The sequence below is a fragment of the Lactuca sativa genome, chromosome 5 (genome assembly GCF_002870075.4).
Source record: "Lactuca sativa cultivar Salinas chromosome 5, Lsat_Salinas_v11, whole genome shotgun sequence".
NCBI classification, from domain to species: domain Eukaryota; kingdom Viridiplantae; phylum Streptophyta; class Magnoliopsida; order Asterales; family Asteraceae; genus Lactuca; species Lactuca sativa.
The window spans coordinates 50,686,567-50,702,735 of record NC_056627.2 but is presented as its reverse complement, the minus strand read 5'-3'; the positions used below and the strand labels follow the sequence as shown (position 1 = coordinate 50,702,735).

Here is a 16,169-nt window from a genome sequence, read left to right as displayed (position 1 = left end):
GTCTTTTTGTATATTGTACCAAAAAAGAAAATCGGTTTTTTAGAAGACTAGAGATAACGTTAATATGTTTATTATAAAGGTAATGTACGTTTTGTATTTAGCCTTGTAAAAATATCTAAAGGACCAAATAATAATATTTCAAGATTTATCAATAATGCTTTGGACTTTGGAGAATATCCGAATCCAAACAAATGTCAATTCAAATTTCAGGTAAACTCGGCATGGAATAGGGGTTGATCCGAGGCACAATCTCTATAAAACCTCTGTTCATCTTGTAAGCGAATCAAACAACGAAACCCCCAAGAAGATCGCAATTTTTTGGGGGATACAGATCAAGAACATCATCATAACCAATCAGAGTGGAAGGAGCACGTCCTAATCAATATGAATTCATCCAGTAAGCTTCTAATTTAAACTTCCTGTTCCAAGGTTTATATCTCTAATCTCTGTTTTTATTCATTGAGTTTATCGGTTTGCTTTGGCTTTGTGGAAATCTTGAAGTTTTTCGATGTTTACGAACTACGCTAGTCGTAGATTGTTCATAGAAACACACTTTATGGTCAAAATAGCTAGAATTTAAGTCCAAAATCGTTAAGGTTTTGTGAAATTTTTTAATGGGATGTGATGATTGGATTGAACCGAAGAATTAATGGTAAATGTAGAAAAAATTGGTGTTTGGTTTGACTTCAAAACTCGAGTGAGTATTGTTTAATCAAGTTTTGTTTTCAAGTAATGCTAGTAAGTTTTGCTTCTCATGCTCTGGTTTGTTTCTTAATTATTAATAACTGCAACAAATTTTCAATAAAATATGCAGTTTTTGATCAAATTTTTTGTAATTTCTTTTAGGAAATTTCATAATGTATTATTTTTCTGCAAAACGTTGAACTGCTGAAGAACTTTAAACCGAAGAATAAATGTGTGATGTGCATTTAATCGTGCTTTTTCAACTGTTTGTAACATCAAATCAGTTTTGACTTTTGAGCATTTGGGTAAAAGTGATTGATTATGATGTTTTTGATTACTTAGCTACAAAACAATCAGATTTTTATATTAAAAAAAAAACGGCAAGAAACTGTAGTAATATACTAATAAATCTGATTGCAAATCCTGAACCAGTTTCTTAGATTGCAATACTTGTTCTTAACTTTTGTTTTAAGAACCCAAATAAATGATTATCAATTAGAAGTTTTTAAAAATCAAAAGTTTTGACCTAAAAATCATAGTTTCCCTTCTTCCAAAATCCAAACTAATGTTTTAAATTGGTAAAAATCTCTGCCAGGTTGTGCCATCATTACTTTTCTGCTACTCTTTATCGGATGTTCTTCAAGGCCACTCTACCCGCTTCCAAGTCATGATGAAAAGACGAAAATACCCCTACAAACTTTTCGTCCATTTAACGTTGCACATCGGGGTTCAAATGGAGAACTCCCAGAAGAAACTGCTCCTTCTTACTTGGTACATGTTTTATAGCATACATCTTAAAAATGTAGTTTTAACTACAATTTTTATATTATAAGTTTTGGGTAATTTTGTTTCCTACAGAGGGCAATTGAAGAAGGAACAGACTTCATAGAAACAGATATTTTAGTTAGCAAAGATGGTGTTCTTATGTGTCACCATGATGTTATTCTTGATGACACAACCGATGTTTTAGATCATATACAGTTTGCAGATAGAAAAAGAACCTATGAAGTTGAAGGAGCTAACATGACTGGATTGTTCATATGTATGTTTCCTTAAAACATCAATTTTTATCTTAAAATTAGCAACCTACTTTCATTGATTTGTTTAGTATAATAAAAGAAATGAAAGTAGGATGCTATAACACATAAAGTAGGATGCTAATTATTTGAGTGTTTGCAGTTGATTTTACATTAGAAGAACTAAAAACATTGAGGGCAAAACAGAGGTTTTCATTCCGTGATCAGCAATATAATGGTTCGCTACCTTTATTTTTTTAATCAAATTCTTTAAAAATATAGTTTTTATTCTAACATATCATTGTGTTATGCCCATAAACAGGTAAGTTTCCCATTATAACCTTCGAAGAGTACATTCAAATTGCAATAAATGCACCGAGGGTTGTTGGAATATATCCTGAAATTAAAAACCCTGTTTTGATGAACCAACATGTGAGTTTATATCTATATTCTCAATTGTTAAAACAATACATTGGGTTCATGAAATTAAAGTTAATACTTTGATTTTTTTTTTAACAGGTGAAATGGCCAAAAGGGAAAAGATTTGAAGATGTTTTTGTGGAAATTCTTAAGAAGTATGGATATAAAGGTTCTTATATGTCAAAAGAATGGCTTAAACAGCCTTGTTTTATTCAGTCGTTTGCCCCATCATCACTTGTTCATATCCACAACAAAACCGATCTACCAAAGATTTTTCTCATTGATGACGTGGACGTAAGAACCCAGGACACAAATCAGGTAAACTGATCCATGTTTGACCATTGACCCGACCCGGTCCTAGTGCATCTCTAGAATGAATCATGATTCATGAACCCGGTTTTCTATTGTCTTCATTTTCAGACGTATCAGGAAATCACTTCCGATCGTTATTTCAACTATATCAAGGAATTTGTCGTCGGAATTGGCCCATGGAAGGATACAATTGTTCCCGTGATAGATAACTACATCGAAACGCCGACTGATCTCGTGGATAGAGCACACGCATATAATCTACAGGTACGTTGTTTTTAGGGTTTATGTTTGCAGAAAAAATGGTTTGATTTCGAAAAAGTCAAAATTAACGTCTTCAATGTAATCACAGGTGCACCCATACACATTTCGCAACGAAAACAAGTACTTGCATTTCAATTTCTCCGAAGATCCGTATATTGAATACGATTACTGGATAAACACCATTGGAGTCGACGGCCTTTTTACCGATTTCACCGGCAGCCTCCACCGTTACCAGGAGTGGACCTGCCCCAGTTCTTCCGATAACCGCGACGCCACCAAACTGTTACAAAAGATTTCTTCCATGATCGTGAAATACGAGCTGCCTAGGAGAACATAGCTTTCAAAATTCAAATCTGTTTTTTTATTGAACATTAGTCGTCACTCGTAAGTAAACAGATTGGTTTAATTTCTTTCTCTTTGGTTTTTCTCTTGAAAATTGAAATGTAATTCACGAGTATCGATTGTTTTATGAAATTACTTTACTACCCCGTACCAGGTAGTTGAGGATTAGGAATTTAAGATTTATAAAAATATAGGGTTGGTGTGGTGTTACTTAACAATCTCCTAATCATAAGTCATTCTTTTGATTTTTCGACATAATTATATCGACAACATTCTCCCTACATAAACGTGACATTGGTTTAACTTAACACAAAGTGGGAAAATAATCAAGTATGGCTGGCGGTGGTGACCTTAGTGCAATTACAAAAACCGGTGAACATGCGGTGAGAAGGCCACGAGGGCGACCCGCCGGGTCAAAAAACAAGCCGAAACCGCCCATCATCATAACACGAGACAGTGCTAACACGTTGCGGGCCCATGCCATGGAGGTGAGCCCGGGGTGTGATGTTGTTGAAAGCTTAGCCACTTTTGCTAGGAGGAAGCAGCAAGGGATTTGGGTGTTGAGTGCAGCTGGCTTTGTCAGCAACGTGATGCTGAGACAACCGTCCCCATCACCGGCTGGTCCGGGTAACGGACCAGTTGTCACTCTTCATGGACGTTTTGAGATTTTATCGTTGATTGGTTCGGTGTTGCCACCGCCAGCCCCGCCCGGTGTAGCAGGGTTGGCTATTTACTTAGTTGGTCCGCAGGGCCAGGTGGTGGGTGGGGCCATTGCAGGTCCACTTATGGCATCGGGACCGGTTGTCATCATGGCGGCTACTTTTATGAATGCAACTTTTGATAGGTTGCCGATGGACAAAGAGGAGGTAGTTGTTGCCCCAACTGCACACGATCACCACCACCACCATCGTGTTATCGGTGTTCCCGATGTTTATGGGAACCCACAAAGCTTGCTTTCTAACACGGCTCTCCCTCCTCCTGAGATTTATACTTGGTCAACTGGTCGACCGTTGTCTAAGACATGAGGATATGTTTAACTAATTATTATATATAAAAATTACAAAACATTTAAAAATTCATATATAACTAAAATTTGACATGTTTTTTACAAAAGTAACGTTAAATGTGGAATTTAGTAAGGACCCAAAAAGAAAAATCGCTTCCTTTTCCTTTAAAAAAATAAGGGTAAACGAGCCAACATGTAGGCATATGATGATAGTTTGATATATGTAATGGTTTTCTTATCGTATTGGAGCAAGTGGAAGGTGAAGGTCTTGTTTGGTTGATCAGCCAAACTTATATTTAAATCACATACCTTTCCATAGTGTGAGTCCAAATTGTAATGTTTAGGAGTCGAAAAGGGAATTATGTGGTATTTTATTCCTTGATTGAATGTATGATATGTTAAACTTAGCCAGTGAAACGTATCTAAGAAAATGTTGATTATATGAATGTTAAAAGTTGTTCGGTTTGTGTTAGACTTTGTATTTTTGTTGTCATGTTCAGTTTCTGTTTTTGCCTAAAACCATAACGAAACCAATAAATACCAATAGTCCAATATTAGCTACGGATCTTATTCTGTTTGGATTTTTTTAGTTCAGATTTTCGATATTTTGTTTTAAACATGATTAGCTTTTACTTTTTTGGTTCTCGGGTGCATAAAGGAATAAAAATATTGATCAAATACAAAATGGACGTAAATTTATGATCATGTCTATCATATCCACACATGCAAATGTGGTGAAAACAAAGAAGAAATAAAATGGTAATCATGATATATAAATAATTCACATTATGCTCATGGACGATTTGAGCAACTCTTTTAGCGACTTCTTGCTTTGGCTTCAACAGCATACATATCCTTCACTCTGCACCTGTGTATTAATTCATAATTGAATAGATCCTATTTTCTGTAAACAACTATGATGATAGTGTATGTATTCACAAAAAATGAGACCACACAAGACGTATACCTCAAATGGTTTATCTTGTTAAGTTCATCACTGGAGCCAAAATCAACATTGGGAGTCATATATATGGCTATACACAAGTTAATAGCAACAAAATATGAGCATAATCAATACAAAAAGTCAAAAACTAGTAAAGGGCATGGCAGCAAAAAAAAAAAATTTTAAAACCGTGTTCTCAAAACTTAGAAATATATGTAGGTCTCACTCACATAGAAAATAAATAGTGAAATAAAATGTCAATGTCTTGTTAAACTAAAATTTCAATCATTCCACTAAGGGTAATAATAGGCAACAAACTAAAATAATAATACCAAACATGAACCGGTCTAGGGTTTGGTAGGCCAAAATGTATTAGTCGATCACTCCTTTTCAAGACTCGTGACCAGAAGGTATAATTATATGTTTTACTAATAATATCAAAGTCGTGAGAATCGACAACAAAATGATAACATGTACTGATGTACAAAAGGGTAAAAAAAAAATAAAGAAAGACAAGTTATTTCAGTTGTCTAATTTCAACTCATACATACACACGAAACCCAAATTAAGATATCTATTGTATGGCTTGAAACAAAACAAAACCTATAAAATTATTGAAGCATGAAAGAAATATGACCATTTAGAAATTATATTTAATTCTATTTGTATACAACCTAAACACAGAGACTATCAAGATAATATGATTAATAATAAATGTTTAGTTTATCATATCATTCAAAATAATTAAAATAATTAAAATATTTTATATCAACTTATATAATAATTATTATTTCATTGATATTAACACTGAAAATCCTTCTTAAAAACATATATTTAAAATTATTGTGATTACATATTTATATTATTCTACATAACATGAGAATATAATGTCAACAGGGTCAAACAAGACCAGGGTTGTATCCCCCGCCTTCACCCTCGAAAATTTTCTGTTCCCCGCCCTTAAAATCTCCAGCCTCCCCACCCTCGCCCCCTCGCATGAATCCTTGGATTACCTCTGTCCTCGATTGATTTCGGGATGCTTTTTTTTGGGTAAAATAATGTATTTTTTAGGTAAAAAATAATTATTTATAGAATAATTTTACATATAAAAAATAAAAATGTTATGACACTCAAAAAATGTGATATGTTGCTTAGGTTTGACAGTTCAAAGTCACATTATTATTTATTATATTTATATAATATATTTATATTAACACAATTCCCATCCTTGCCCCACTCCCAAAATTAAAACATGGGTTAACATTGCCATCGCCCACGTCCCGCCTTTGATTTTTTTCAAACAAATATCCCCCCATATGTAGGGGTGGCAAATTCTTGATACGGCCTGCAACACGACACGAAAATAAACGAATTTAGGTTGAGAATTATAACCGTCAACCCGTCAAATAAACGGGTTGTGTTCGGGTTAGTGAATGGGTATACGAGTTAACCCACCAACTCGTATAATTTTTTTAGTTTTGAAAGGGTATTATCATTTTAAAGAAAGCTCACCGGATATGGTTTACGTTAATTGTATAATATATTAAATTTAAGGTATGCAACTACTCCTATTAGTCTATATGCATTACTTGCCCTAAATTAACCAATCCTCACTATTACGCAAATAAAATATGGGTTCATGGATCAACACACAATCCAGCCAACCCGTGAACATAAATCTGACTCACAAACCCACAAACCCTTATAATTAAACGGGTTAGACGGGTCATGTCCGAGTTAATGGTTCCAACCTGCGATACGAATAATTTATACAAATTGTTGCATTCTGATACGCCAACTCAAACAGAATACGATAGACAACTCTACCTATATGAGATTGGGGTCTCATAAGGCTTTTTAACATCCCTACATGTGAACATTGATGATTGATCTTCTAATTGTAGTTTAATCCGGTCCATTTTTATATGTTTGGACCATAGGTAACAAAATGAATGTTGTTAGATAAAAAGTGCAGGTCAGAAATTGTCTAGGGACTAATCTCGTAACTTGGTTGAATGTTTAGTATAAATATAAGGACTGTGAGAATAAAACAATGTTGCGTCTTGCTCGTGGCAACTGGTTGCCGGAGCTGCCTAACGGAATATCAAAACTCATTGAAACCGTCAGAAACTCAGAGAAGCGAATCGATGGATTCTTCGGAGAAGAGGTGCCTGTATGAAGTCCTTGGTGTCCACCGCGACTGTACCGCAGACGAGATCCGATCGGCTTACAGAAAGCTCGCCCTCCAGCGTCACCCGGACAAACTCGTCAAGTCCGGCGTCTCTGAAGCCGAAGCGACCGCCTCTTTTCAGGAGCTTGTCAACGCTTACGAAGTTCTCTCAGACGCGAAAGAACGTGCGTGGTACGATTCTCACCGTTCTCAAATCCTGTTCTCCAGTTCAAATTCTAATAATTCATCCCCCGCAATCGTACCTGATCTCTTCGGATTCTTCTCAAATTCTGTTTTCTCCGGCTATTCTGATAAAGGCACTGGGTTTTATAAGGTTTATAGCGATGTGTTTGATAAAATCTATCGAAATGAATTGAATTTTGCGAAGAAGTTAGGGTTAGGAGATGTGGTGAAAGAGGCGCCTTTGATGGGCAATTTGGATAGTCCGTATGCACAGGTGAATGCGTTTTACGGATATTGGTTAGGCTTTGTAACGGTGATGGATTTTGTTTGGGCTGATCAGTACGATGCCATGGCTGGACCGAATAGGAAGTCCAGGAGGTTGATGGAAGAGGAGAACAAGAAGACCAGGAAGAAGGCAAGGAGAGAGTTCAATGACACAGTCAGAGGCTTAGCAGAGTTTGTGAAGAAGAGGGACAAGAGAGTGATTGATATGCAGGTGAAGAGGAATGAGGAGATAGAGAGGAAGAAAGAGGAAGAGAGGTTGAAGAAGAAGGAGATGGAGAGGGAAAAGGCTGAACGAGCAAGGGCCTATGAGGAGCCTGAATGGGCAAAGGTGGAGGATGATGAGATCAGTGAGTATGAGGAGGAAATTGAGAAGAAGAATGAGCTGTATTGTGTGGCTTGTGGGAAGAAGTTTAAAAGTGATAAACAATGGAAGAATCATGAGAGATCGAAGAAGCATAAGGAAAAGATTGCAGCTTTGAGGGAAGTATTTGGAGATGAAGATAGAGAAAACAAGTATACTGAGGAAGTCGCAAGTGATAAAGATGAGTTTGCATCAGCTGATGAGGTCCATGAAGAGGTTGACAACCTCAAGAATCCATTTGCAGGTGGCTATGAAAATAAAGATTACGATCAAGAAAGTGAATTGACTGAGGATGAAGAAAATGTTGATGTTGATAATGGTGGAAAAGGAAGGAAGCCAGTGGCTCCTTTTAAGAAAGCTTATATTGAGGTTGAAGATGAAGAGGTAGACTTGATGGAGTATAATAATAACAAGAAGAGTAGAAGAAAGAAGGGAAATCAGAAAGAAAAAAATAGAACAGCTGAAGAAGAAGAAGAAGAAAAGCACCAAAATAATGGTAATGATGATCATGATCAGCCATCATCATCATCTCAGCTTCATTCAGAAAATGTGGACAAAGATGATAAAGGTGATAATGTCCCTTCTCAAAGTATTAATGTCTCAAAACAAGCTCCAACAAAAAAGGTTGCCAATAAAAAGGAGACAGCTCCCAAATCAAAAAATGCATCTAAAGGAAGAAAACAGAAGGTGGTATCACTCTAGACCATGTTATTAGTAAAAGATAATTTATTTTTGTTATTTTTTAGGGTTAAACACATATTTTTGCAACCACCATTCAACAAAATCGACTACTTATGAGTTTATACAACAATATTTCAATTTTTTTTACCACTTTACGCTATTAAGTTGAAATGGGGTTGCATAATTCATGTCAAACACTATTTTGTTGAATAAATTGGTAAAAAGTGAAACATAGTTGCATCAATATGTATTTTACCACTATTTTAACCATTTCTTTTACACCAGGGAACATCAAAAAGTTCTAGCCTTACATGTGACACTTGTGGAGAAGATTTTGAATCAAGGTATTTACACCATCCCCCCTTCAAAAAGTTCTAGCCTTACATGTTTTCTTATATTTTTTAGATCTTAATGGGTTAAGTTTTTTTTTTTTTTTTTTTGATAATTGTCTGACAGGAATAAGTTGCACAAACATTTGAGTGACTCGGGTCATGCTACACTCAAATCTCGATGAGCTTTTTTGATTCACTGGTATCAATTTTGTTTTCACATTAGGCTTATGTAATCAGACACGTTAACATACATACATTACACACATGAAACTCATAGGCAGAGATCAAAAACTAGGTGAAGCAATCACTGTCACTCCATCAGCAACATTTGTGGTACAAATTAGAAACAATAAATTTAAAAACAAACTCTTAACTATTAATAAAATACTAAACTACATCTTACGTACTCTCTACCTAAATTCGGGATTAAACTAGACACCATGACGCCACCAGAAAAGTAACACAAAACTCCATGATTGTCTGTCTAATATTTTCCATAAATAGAATAATTGTAGTACCATTCTTTTTCATCAACCCCAAGTAAGCATAAAAGCTCCCACACCTACGATGATAGCAAAGAAACCAAAAATGTTGGTTTCTTGACGTCCACCGTGGCTGACATCTGTGTCCATGCTGGACGCAGATGGGCCCAACCCTCCTCCCATTCCGCCACCTAATACGCCAGATGGGTTGTTTCCGTACGGGGAAGTGGAGGTGGAACCCGGTGATCTTGTGTTGGTTGTTGATCCAGTTGTACCACTACACATTGATACAACACTGTCAAAATTATATACTGTATTGTATTTATATGGTTGAGTTCAAAACAAAATCAAATTCTATGAGCAAAATACAATTTGTTTGACATAATAGAATTTACAAAATTACTTTATTTGCAATTTACTGTTCAATTTTGTCACACGTTCACTAAAAGAATCGCAAACAAATTCATGTCTTATAATTTCTTTATAATTTCGGAAAATAACAGGCGTGTTTTAGGCAGAACAGTAAGAAAATCAATATTTGCAAATTAAGTAATTTTTTATAAAATTTGCTTTGCAAAATAAATAACTCTTTTGTGATATTTAAAAAACAGTTGTGACATTTATATCTCCCTATCTAATAAAAGAGTTGTTCTTTTGCCATGTGTCACAATGTTAGGCATTGTAATTAATATCAATCTATTGACACTTGTAATTAATATCATGACACTTGTCAATCTATTAATTCTCCATTTCAAATTTCAAATTTCAAAATTTAAATCACATTTTAATTGCATTAAATTAATATTAATAATATTAGAATAAAATAAAATAAAGTTTATACAATTTATATTAAAAAAAAATTTATACAAATTATAAGATGATATATTTTACGTATTTATTTGAATCAACGATTCTAATTTTATATATAACAAAAAAATATATTTTAATTAATAAGTTATTTAAAATTATTAATTAATAGTTTTGAGTTTTTACTTAGAAAGTTTAATTAGTTTTGAGTTTTTACTTAAAAAAGGATAACACGGTTATGAACACTAAATTTATAGCTTTTTTACGCTTTTGCCTGAAATATTTTACCTGTTGGCATTTTTTCCCTTAGCTTTTGTTTTTGACTTTTTTTTTTTCTCAATTCTCTCTCTCTCTCCAAAGGATTCCCATTTTTATATTTTACATAAAGGGTCCTTAGGTTTTGTTGAATTTGACTCTTTTGGTCCATTTTTGTTTTTTTATACATATTAAAGATTTTTGTAGTGTTTCCTGTGAGAGAATTGACTTATTTTACATAAATGGTCAATAGGGTTTGTTGAGTTTGACATTTTAGGTTCATTTTTGTTTTTTTATATATCTTAAAGATTTTTTTAGGGAAATGGCTTAATTTACATGAATGGCACCTAGATTTTGTTGAACTTGACACTTTTGGTCCTATTTTTGTTTTAAAAAAAAGGTTTTGGGCGACCCCGAATCACCTGCTAGTTATATTAAATTAAAATGAAGGTGTTTGTAATTTTATATTTCTTTAAAAAAATGACACGCATCTCAAATAGGAAATCTGGCCCTGGTCTAACGGCTAGTATTTATTGTAAGTAGTGTATAGCAACATGTCATGTGACATGATGTGTCCAAAAAGGACAAATTTATTGGGCAGAGCCTCGTTAACCCTCTCACAGTCCTCAGTCTTTTACCACTATTTGACCGTACGATAAATCTATACAAATCGTGTGCTTGTGGGGGACTACTAAATATTTTAACCTAAAACACTATTTAAACTTTTTTTGTTGTTATTTATTTCTAAACAATTTAAACATTCTTCACTTTTAAATGTTTTAGATTTTACACTCTATTGAAAAGAAAATCGAAAATATTCATCAAGACATACCTGGCAGAAGTAGGAAAAGTACATCCATTGGAACCTATTAAAAAAACAAACAAAATAAGAATTAGTGACTCAAAAGTTAATCAATGATACTTACTAATAATGGTATCAAATAATCATAATTCAATATTCAAGTTGTAAAAATGAGTGGTTGTGGAATTACTGGAATATGATGTTTGCATTTTTTTCTGTTTGAAATTGTAATAAGTAAACAATCAAGTATTTGATAAATTTTGACCATCAAAAGTTTGATAAATTAAAAAGCTTAATTGTATGAAAATGATGAGAAATCAAATAAAAAGAAATGGCAAGTACAGTTTTAATCTCTTCAGATAATACAAAACATGTAAAATTGATTATGACGTCTCTATATTATGGTGATCAAATAATGAGTCCCAAAACGCAAGTTTATTGTTGTAATAGTAATATAAATAAAATCAAAAGTTCCTAAAACATAAAACTGATGATAGGAAGATGTGTGTTTGGATGTGGTGGAGAGAGAGAGAGAGAGAGAGAGAGAGAGAGAGAGAGAGAGAGAGAGAGAGAGAGACTAACTTGGATCGGCGGTGACCACCATAGCTGCACCGGAGAAATCACATGAACCAGGGGCCTGATTTTTGTTTTGGAAATAGCTGTTAACCGCATAGTTACAGTGGTCCATCACCGTGTCCGGATTGAAACATTTGCCACCATCATGAGTTTGAGTGCAGTCTGCTCCATTTCCACATGCGTAGTCTATCGCTTGCTGAAGCACCTTATCTTGTCCACCTTTCTTACACACACACCAGTTTCCACCTACTCAAACATTCAGTAATCACAAACTTAGTTATATCCACACAAACATTCTATGTGTAATGTGTATATATTCAAACATTCTCGATAAATGTACGAGATCCATTGAAATTTACAACTTACGACTTTACTCCAAATATACATATTTAGATCTCTACAAACACTATGTGTATGCATCGATAACTGTAATTTCGAAAAATGTACGAGAACCATCGAAATCCACAACTAACTCAACTTATTGTTCTGATTTTATTCTAACTCGGTTTTAGTAATTCAATAGACAGTAGCTACGAGTCGGATCCAAACGGAGCAAGTTATAACAAAAATGTAAGGGAACAAGTGGAGATAACTGAGTATTTTGGGGGAAAGGAGAGGGAAAAAAAAGGGGGAATATGCTTACTTGAATGAGCAGCCATAGATAATATGAGCATAGACACAACCAAAATAGCCATTGATGAATGATGACCAGCAGAACCAGAAGCTTTAGCTACTTGGAGAAGACGAAGAGAGCAGAAAGCAGAGAGAGAATGAGTATCTGTGTGATTAAACGGGTTTTATTTGAGTTATTGAGACCATAAAAAGTCGGGGTAAATTGGTGAGCTCTTTTTTCGAAGTATTCTGGTTGTTGTGTATTGTATTTAATAAATACCTTAAAAGAACGATCATAACTAAGGCTGGACGGACCTGACCGGAAGAAACTGAATTGGACCGGACAGAACGGACCATAACAAATTTTTTGTGTAGCGTTTAGTAGAATATGTTAAACACAAAGAAATTATAGTTTACAAAAAATATATAAATTGCCGTATTATCCTTATATCAAATAACACAACACATTACTTTGAAACTAATAAAATTTGCTGATTTTAGGAATTTGATGAAAAGTTTAATTGGAATGATGGTTTGTTGTATATAGGAAGCTACAATTTGAAGAATTGATCCGATTTTGTTAAAGTTAAGTGTTTCGTGGATTATGTTTTTGAAATCATCTTATTATTGGTCTAAATTTAGTTCTGATGATTGCTTTGAAACACCAATGTTTGATGATTAATTTAAAATAATGTTCATATTGTAATATCCCGACTCTCAAGTATGAAATTTAAGGGTTTTTATGCATTTCATAAGACCTACTCGACGAGTTGAGGCCCCAACTCGTCGTGTAGAGACAAAGATGGCCGCGTAATTTACAAAGCATACTCGACGAGTTGGCACCAGATTATGAAAACCCTAATTTTTAGGGTTTGCATCCTATATAATATCCTTAAGTCACAGAGGCTTGCCCCTTATTAGCCTCCAAACCCTAATATCGATAGTGTAAACCCAAATCTCCATTTTTCCTTCCATATTGTGAGCTAGTTAACACTTTGGAGCAAGAAGAGGAGAAGTTGGTGAGAAAGAGGCGGGGATTTAGCAAGCATCTTCTCATTGGAATTGAGGTGGACTATTGTGAGTATTCAAAACCTGATTTTTATGTACATGCATAGCTAGATCTTGGATTTTGTCCCTTTTCCCCTCCTTATTCTTAGATGTGCATGCATGGAGATTCATAAAGCTTGCAACTTTATGAATCTTCGGGGCAAGGGAGCCTCGTAGTGGGTTAGATTTGACTTTTGATCAAGTTTGATGCCATGCATGGACGTTAGGGCTTAATTCTTCTTTTTAGCCCCTTTTGTCATCAAGACATGCATTGGAAATGCATGTCTGTAAAGCTTCAATCTTTGGGACGTACTTGAGGTTAGAACCTCTTCTGAAAAGGAGTGGATTCCAAATCTTCAAGGTCTTGGGCTTAATGGTTAAGCCTTTGGGTTTACAAGGCTTGATCAAGAGTTTTTGGACGTTTGGGATGGCATCAGAGGATAAAGTTGGAAACTTTATCCTTTACGACACATTAGGGGTGTAGATCTAAGCCTTAGAATCCCTGGAATCGAAAAACCATTCGAATGTGTGCAACAGGGAGAAAACTCGACGAGTTGCTTAGCCAACTCGACGAGTCGAGTCGAGTTTTCCCGCTTTCTAGATTCTAAGTGAGCTCGACGGGTTGGTGAGATAACTCGACGAGTTAGTTAAGGTTTTTCCCGGTTTTTTGAGTTCTGAAGAAACTCGACGAGTTACTAGCTATACTCGACGAGTTGGGTCAACATGGACTGTTGACCTTGACTATTGACTTTGACTTTGACCAGGGTTGACCAAGTTTGACTTCTTAAGGTATTTTGGTAATTTGGGATTTTAATGGAATTAGTCATATGGTGGTTACATGCAGTTGAGTTTGGAGCTGTGAGTTGGGATTCGATTTATCGGTTCAGCACTTCTTGTGAGGTGAGTTTTCCTCACTATACTAACAGGATCGAAGGCACCAAGGTCGGCCCATTTTAGATTGTATCCTGGTTATAGGATGATGTTATGTTTAGTGATGTGTTAGATTTGTATCCATGTTATGTTAGCACCTGAATACCATCACATGCAATGAGGCTTAGATAATCCTTCGAGTAAAAGACTCGTCCCTACAACGGTTAGACTCAGACGAGAGCTGCGCAATAGGGTCAAATCCAACACTCTGAGATTATTCAACCCTGATCACATGTGACTTGGCGTATTCACCTAATGGCTAACTCTCATTACTCAGAACCCCACAAAGCACGAAGGAAGCAACATTCAGATAAAGGAAACATACTCATGCAAACTATTCTCATAGCAAGAAACTGTACTAGCTTATAATGCTAAGCTCATACTATCAGGCATAAACTACACAAACTATCCTACTACTGTCTGTTCACTACTAGCATGCAATTCTTATCAAGCTGAAACACATAAAGCAGGCACATAAGGCATCCTCCTAGATCCTTAGTCATATACTAGCATGTTGTTCTACTGAAACTGAAACTGAACTGATCTAAATTGAAACTGAAACTAATAATATAAACTTGTATGGGTAATTTGGGAGTACTTACTTGAGCTAGGCTAATCGCACGCACCAGACCTTTTTCTCTTTATCAAAACTCTTTTTCTTTCTAAGTTCTTTTCAAAAAATTCCTTTTTCGAAAATGTTTCTCCTTTGAAAATCTTTTACCGTTTCCTTAGTTTGAGTTCAGACACACCTGAAAGTGTATCCAAATCCCTCAAACCAAGGCTCTGATACCAACTTGTAACATCCCAAAATACGACCCAAAAATTTTTGTTTAATAATTAATAAAACCATCATGTCAATATCATAAAATAAAACCCATACGTCAATATCTCAAAACCATAACAAAGTATCACGAGAAAACTGTATCAAGACTGTATCAAATCATATCTATGAAAAGCTAAATCAACTCCCAAGACAAACTGAAGTTGTGGTGTGTGCGATGCCATCATCCCGAGCTCTTCCCTTTACTTGCGGAAGTACCTGAAACCAAAACTGACACTATAAGCACAAAGCTTAGTGAGCTCCCTCAAACTACCACATACCATACAATAACGTATAACACATACTAGGCCTTGCCCACTGCATCGGACCGGAGTCCGGAAACTGCATCGAACTGAAATCTGGAAACTGCATCGGACCAAAGTCCGAAACTAACCAGGGCCTTACCCTCTGCATCGGACCGAAGTCCGGGACTAACTGCATCAGACCGAAGTCCGGAACTGACTGGGACCTTGTCCCCTGCATCGGACCGAAGTCCGGAAACCGACTGAGCAAAACATAGCATAGCATAAACATATCAACTAGCATGAACACATAAACTGCATACTGCATCGGGCCGTAGCCCGGAACACATAACACATAAACCCTGTCTGAGCCACGAAGGCATCAAACATTCTAACTACTGCATCGGACCGAAGTCCGAAAACTACTACTAGTTAAACAGGCCGGCATTGTGGCCTTAAACCCGTTCCTACTGGAAGGAAACTCACCTCGTGATGCTAATTGCTGAACTCCTGAATGAGAAATCACTGACTGCTGCTCCGGCTGCTTCCCAGCTATCATGGGAAAATAAAATACTAAATCAGAATAGGGATTCTCCTATG

At 35.5% G+C, this 16,169-nt stretch overlaps 4 protein-coding genes and 1 long non-coding RNA gene across 6 annotated transcripts; 3 read left to right on the top strand and 2 right to left on the bottom strand.

The window, feature by feature from the left end:
• Positions 1 to 89: 89 nt before the first annotated feature.
• LOC111908266 (glycerophosphodiester phosphodiesterase GDPD6) lies at positions 90 to 3,253 on the top strand. The gene is made up of 8 exons (XM_023904098.3): positions 90 to 397; positions 1,280 to 1,455; positions 1,543 to 1,726; positions 1,864 to 1,938; positions 2,023 to 2,132; positions 2,220 to 2,438; positions 2,541 to 2,696; positions 2,782 to 3,253. Exons 1-8 carry the CDS (start codon positions 385 to 387, stop codon positions 3,028 to 3,030), a joined length of 1,182 nt encoding a protein of 393 aa, XP_023759866.1. The 5' UTR covers positions 90 to 384; the 3' UTR covers positions 3,031 to 3,253.
• Positions 3,254 to 3,364: 111 nt separating this feature from the next.
• On the top strand, positions 3,365 to 4,385 carry LOC111908267 (AT-hook motif nuclear-localized protein 16). Its single transcript, XM_023904099.3, has one exon. It carries the CDS (start codon positions 3,368 to 3,370, stop codon positions 4,058 to 4,060), a length of 693 nt encoding a protein of 230 aa, XP_023759867.1. The 5' UTR covers positions 3,365 to 3,367; the 3' UTR covers positions 4,061 to 4,385.
• Positions 4,386 to 4,702: 317 nt separating this feature from the next.
• Positions 4,703 to 5,076, bottom strand: LOC122198227 (uncharacterized). Its single transcript, XR_006192197.2, has 2 exons — positions 5,009 to 5,076; positions 4,703 to 4,909 (listed from the first exon to the last, which is right to left on the bottom strand). It is a non-coding gene; the product is annotated as an uncharacterized LOC122198227 (long non-coding RNA).
• Positions 5,077 to 7,047: 1,971 nt separating this feature from the next.
• LOC111908265 (DNAJ protein JJJ1 homolog) lies at positions 7,048 to 9,398 on the top strand. Of its 2 annotated transcripts, none has more exons than XM_023904096.2 (3): positions 7,048 to 8,670; positions 8,950 to 9,008; positions 9,121 to 9,398. In XM_023904096.2, exons 1-3 carry the CDS (start codon positions 7,132 to 7,134, stop codon positions 9,176 to 9,178), a joined length of 1,656 nt encoding a protein of 551 aa, XP_023759864.1. In that variant the 5' UTR covers positions 7,048 to 7,131; the 3' UTR covers positions 9,179 to 9,398. The 2 variants fall into 2 exon arrangements, with proteins under 2 accessions (XP_023759864.1, XP_052620128.1); XM_052764168.1 differs by having other exon boundaries at positions 7,048 to 8,673.
• LOC111908268 (PLASMODESMATA CALLOSE-BINDING PROTEIN 1) lies at positions 9,289 to 12,779 on the bottom strand. The gene is made up of 4 exons (XM_023904100.3): positions 12,562 to 12,779; positions 11,925 to 12,164; positions 11,373 to 11,406; positions 9,289 to 9,755 (listed from the first exon to the last, which is right to left on the bottom strand). Exons 1-4 carry the CDS (start codon positions 12,611 to 12,613, stop codon positions 9,527 to 9,529), a joined length of 555 nt encoding a protein of 184 aa, XP_023759868.1. The 5' UTR covers positions 12,614 to 12,779; the 3' UTR covers positions 9,289 to 9,526.
• Positions 12,780 to 16,169: the final 3,390 nt, after the last annotated feature.

Bases quoted from the DNA above. Each gene is read 5' to 3' on its own strand.
- LOC111908268 (XM_023904100.3), bottom strand. From the start codon at position 12,613: ATGGCTATTTTGGTTGTGTCTATGCTCATATTATCTATGGCTGCTCAT. The intron at 11,407-11,924 runs GTTAGTCTCTCT...TTTTTTTAATAG, and splicing joins GGTGGTCACCGCCGATCCAA to GTTCCAATGGATGTACTTTT. The intron at 9,756-11,372 runs GTATGTCTTGAT...ATCAATGTGTAG, and splicing joins ACTTTTCCTACTTCTGCCAG to TGGTACAACTGGATCAACAA.
- LOC111908266 (XM_023904098.3), top strand. The intron at 1,727-1,863 runs GTATGTTTCCTT...GAGTGTTTGCAG, and splicing joins CATGACTGGATTGTTCATAT to TTGATTTTACATTAGAAGAA. The intron at 1,939-2,022 runs GTTCGCTACCTT...GCCCATAAACAG, and splicing joins CCGTGATCAGCAATATAATG to GTAAGTTTCCCATTATAACC.
- LOC111908267 (XM_023904099.3), top strand. From the start codon at position 3,368: ATGGCTGGCGGTGGTGACCTTAGTGCAATTACAAAAACCGGTGAACAT.
- LOC111908265 (XM_052764168.1), top strand. From the start codon at position 7,132: ATGGATTCTTCGGAGAAGAGGTGCCTGTATGAAGTCCTTGGTGTCCAC. The intron at 8,674-8,949 runs GTATCACTCTAG...CTTTTACACCAG, and splicing joins AAGGAAGAAAACAGAAGGTG to GGAACATCAAAAAGTTCTAG. The intron at 9,009-9,120 runs GTATTTACACCA...ATTGTCTGACAG, and splicing joins GGAGAAGATTTTGAATCAAG to GAATAAGTTGCACAAACATT.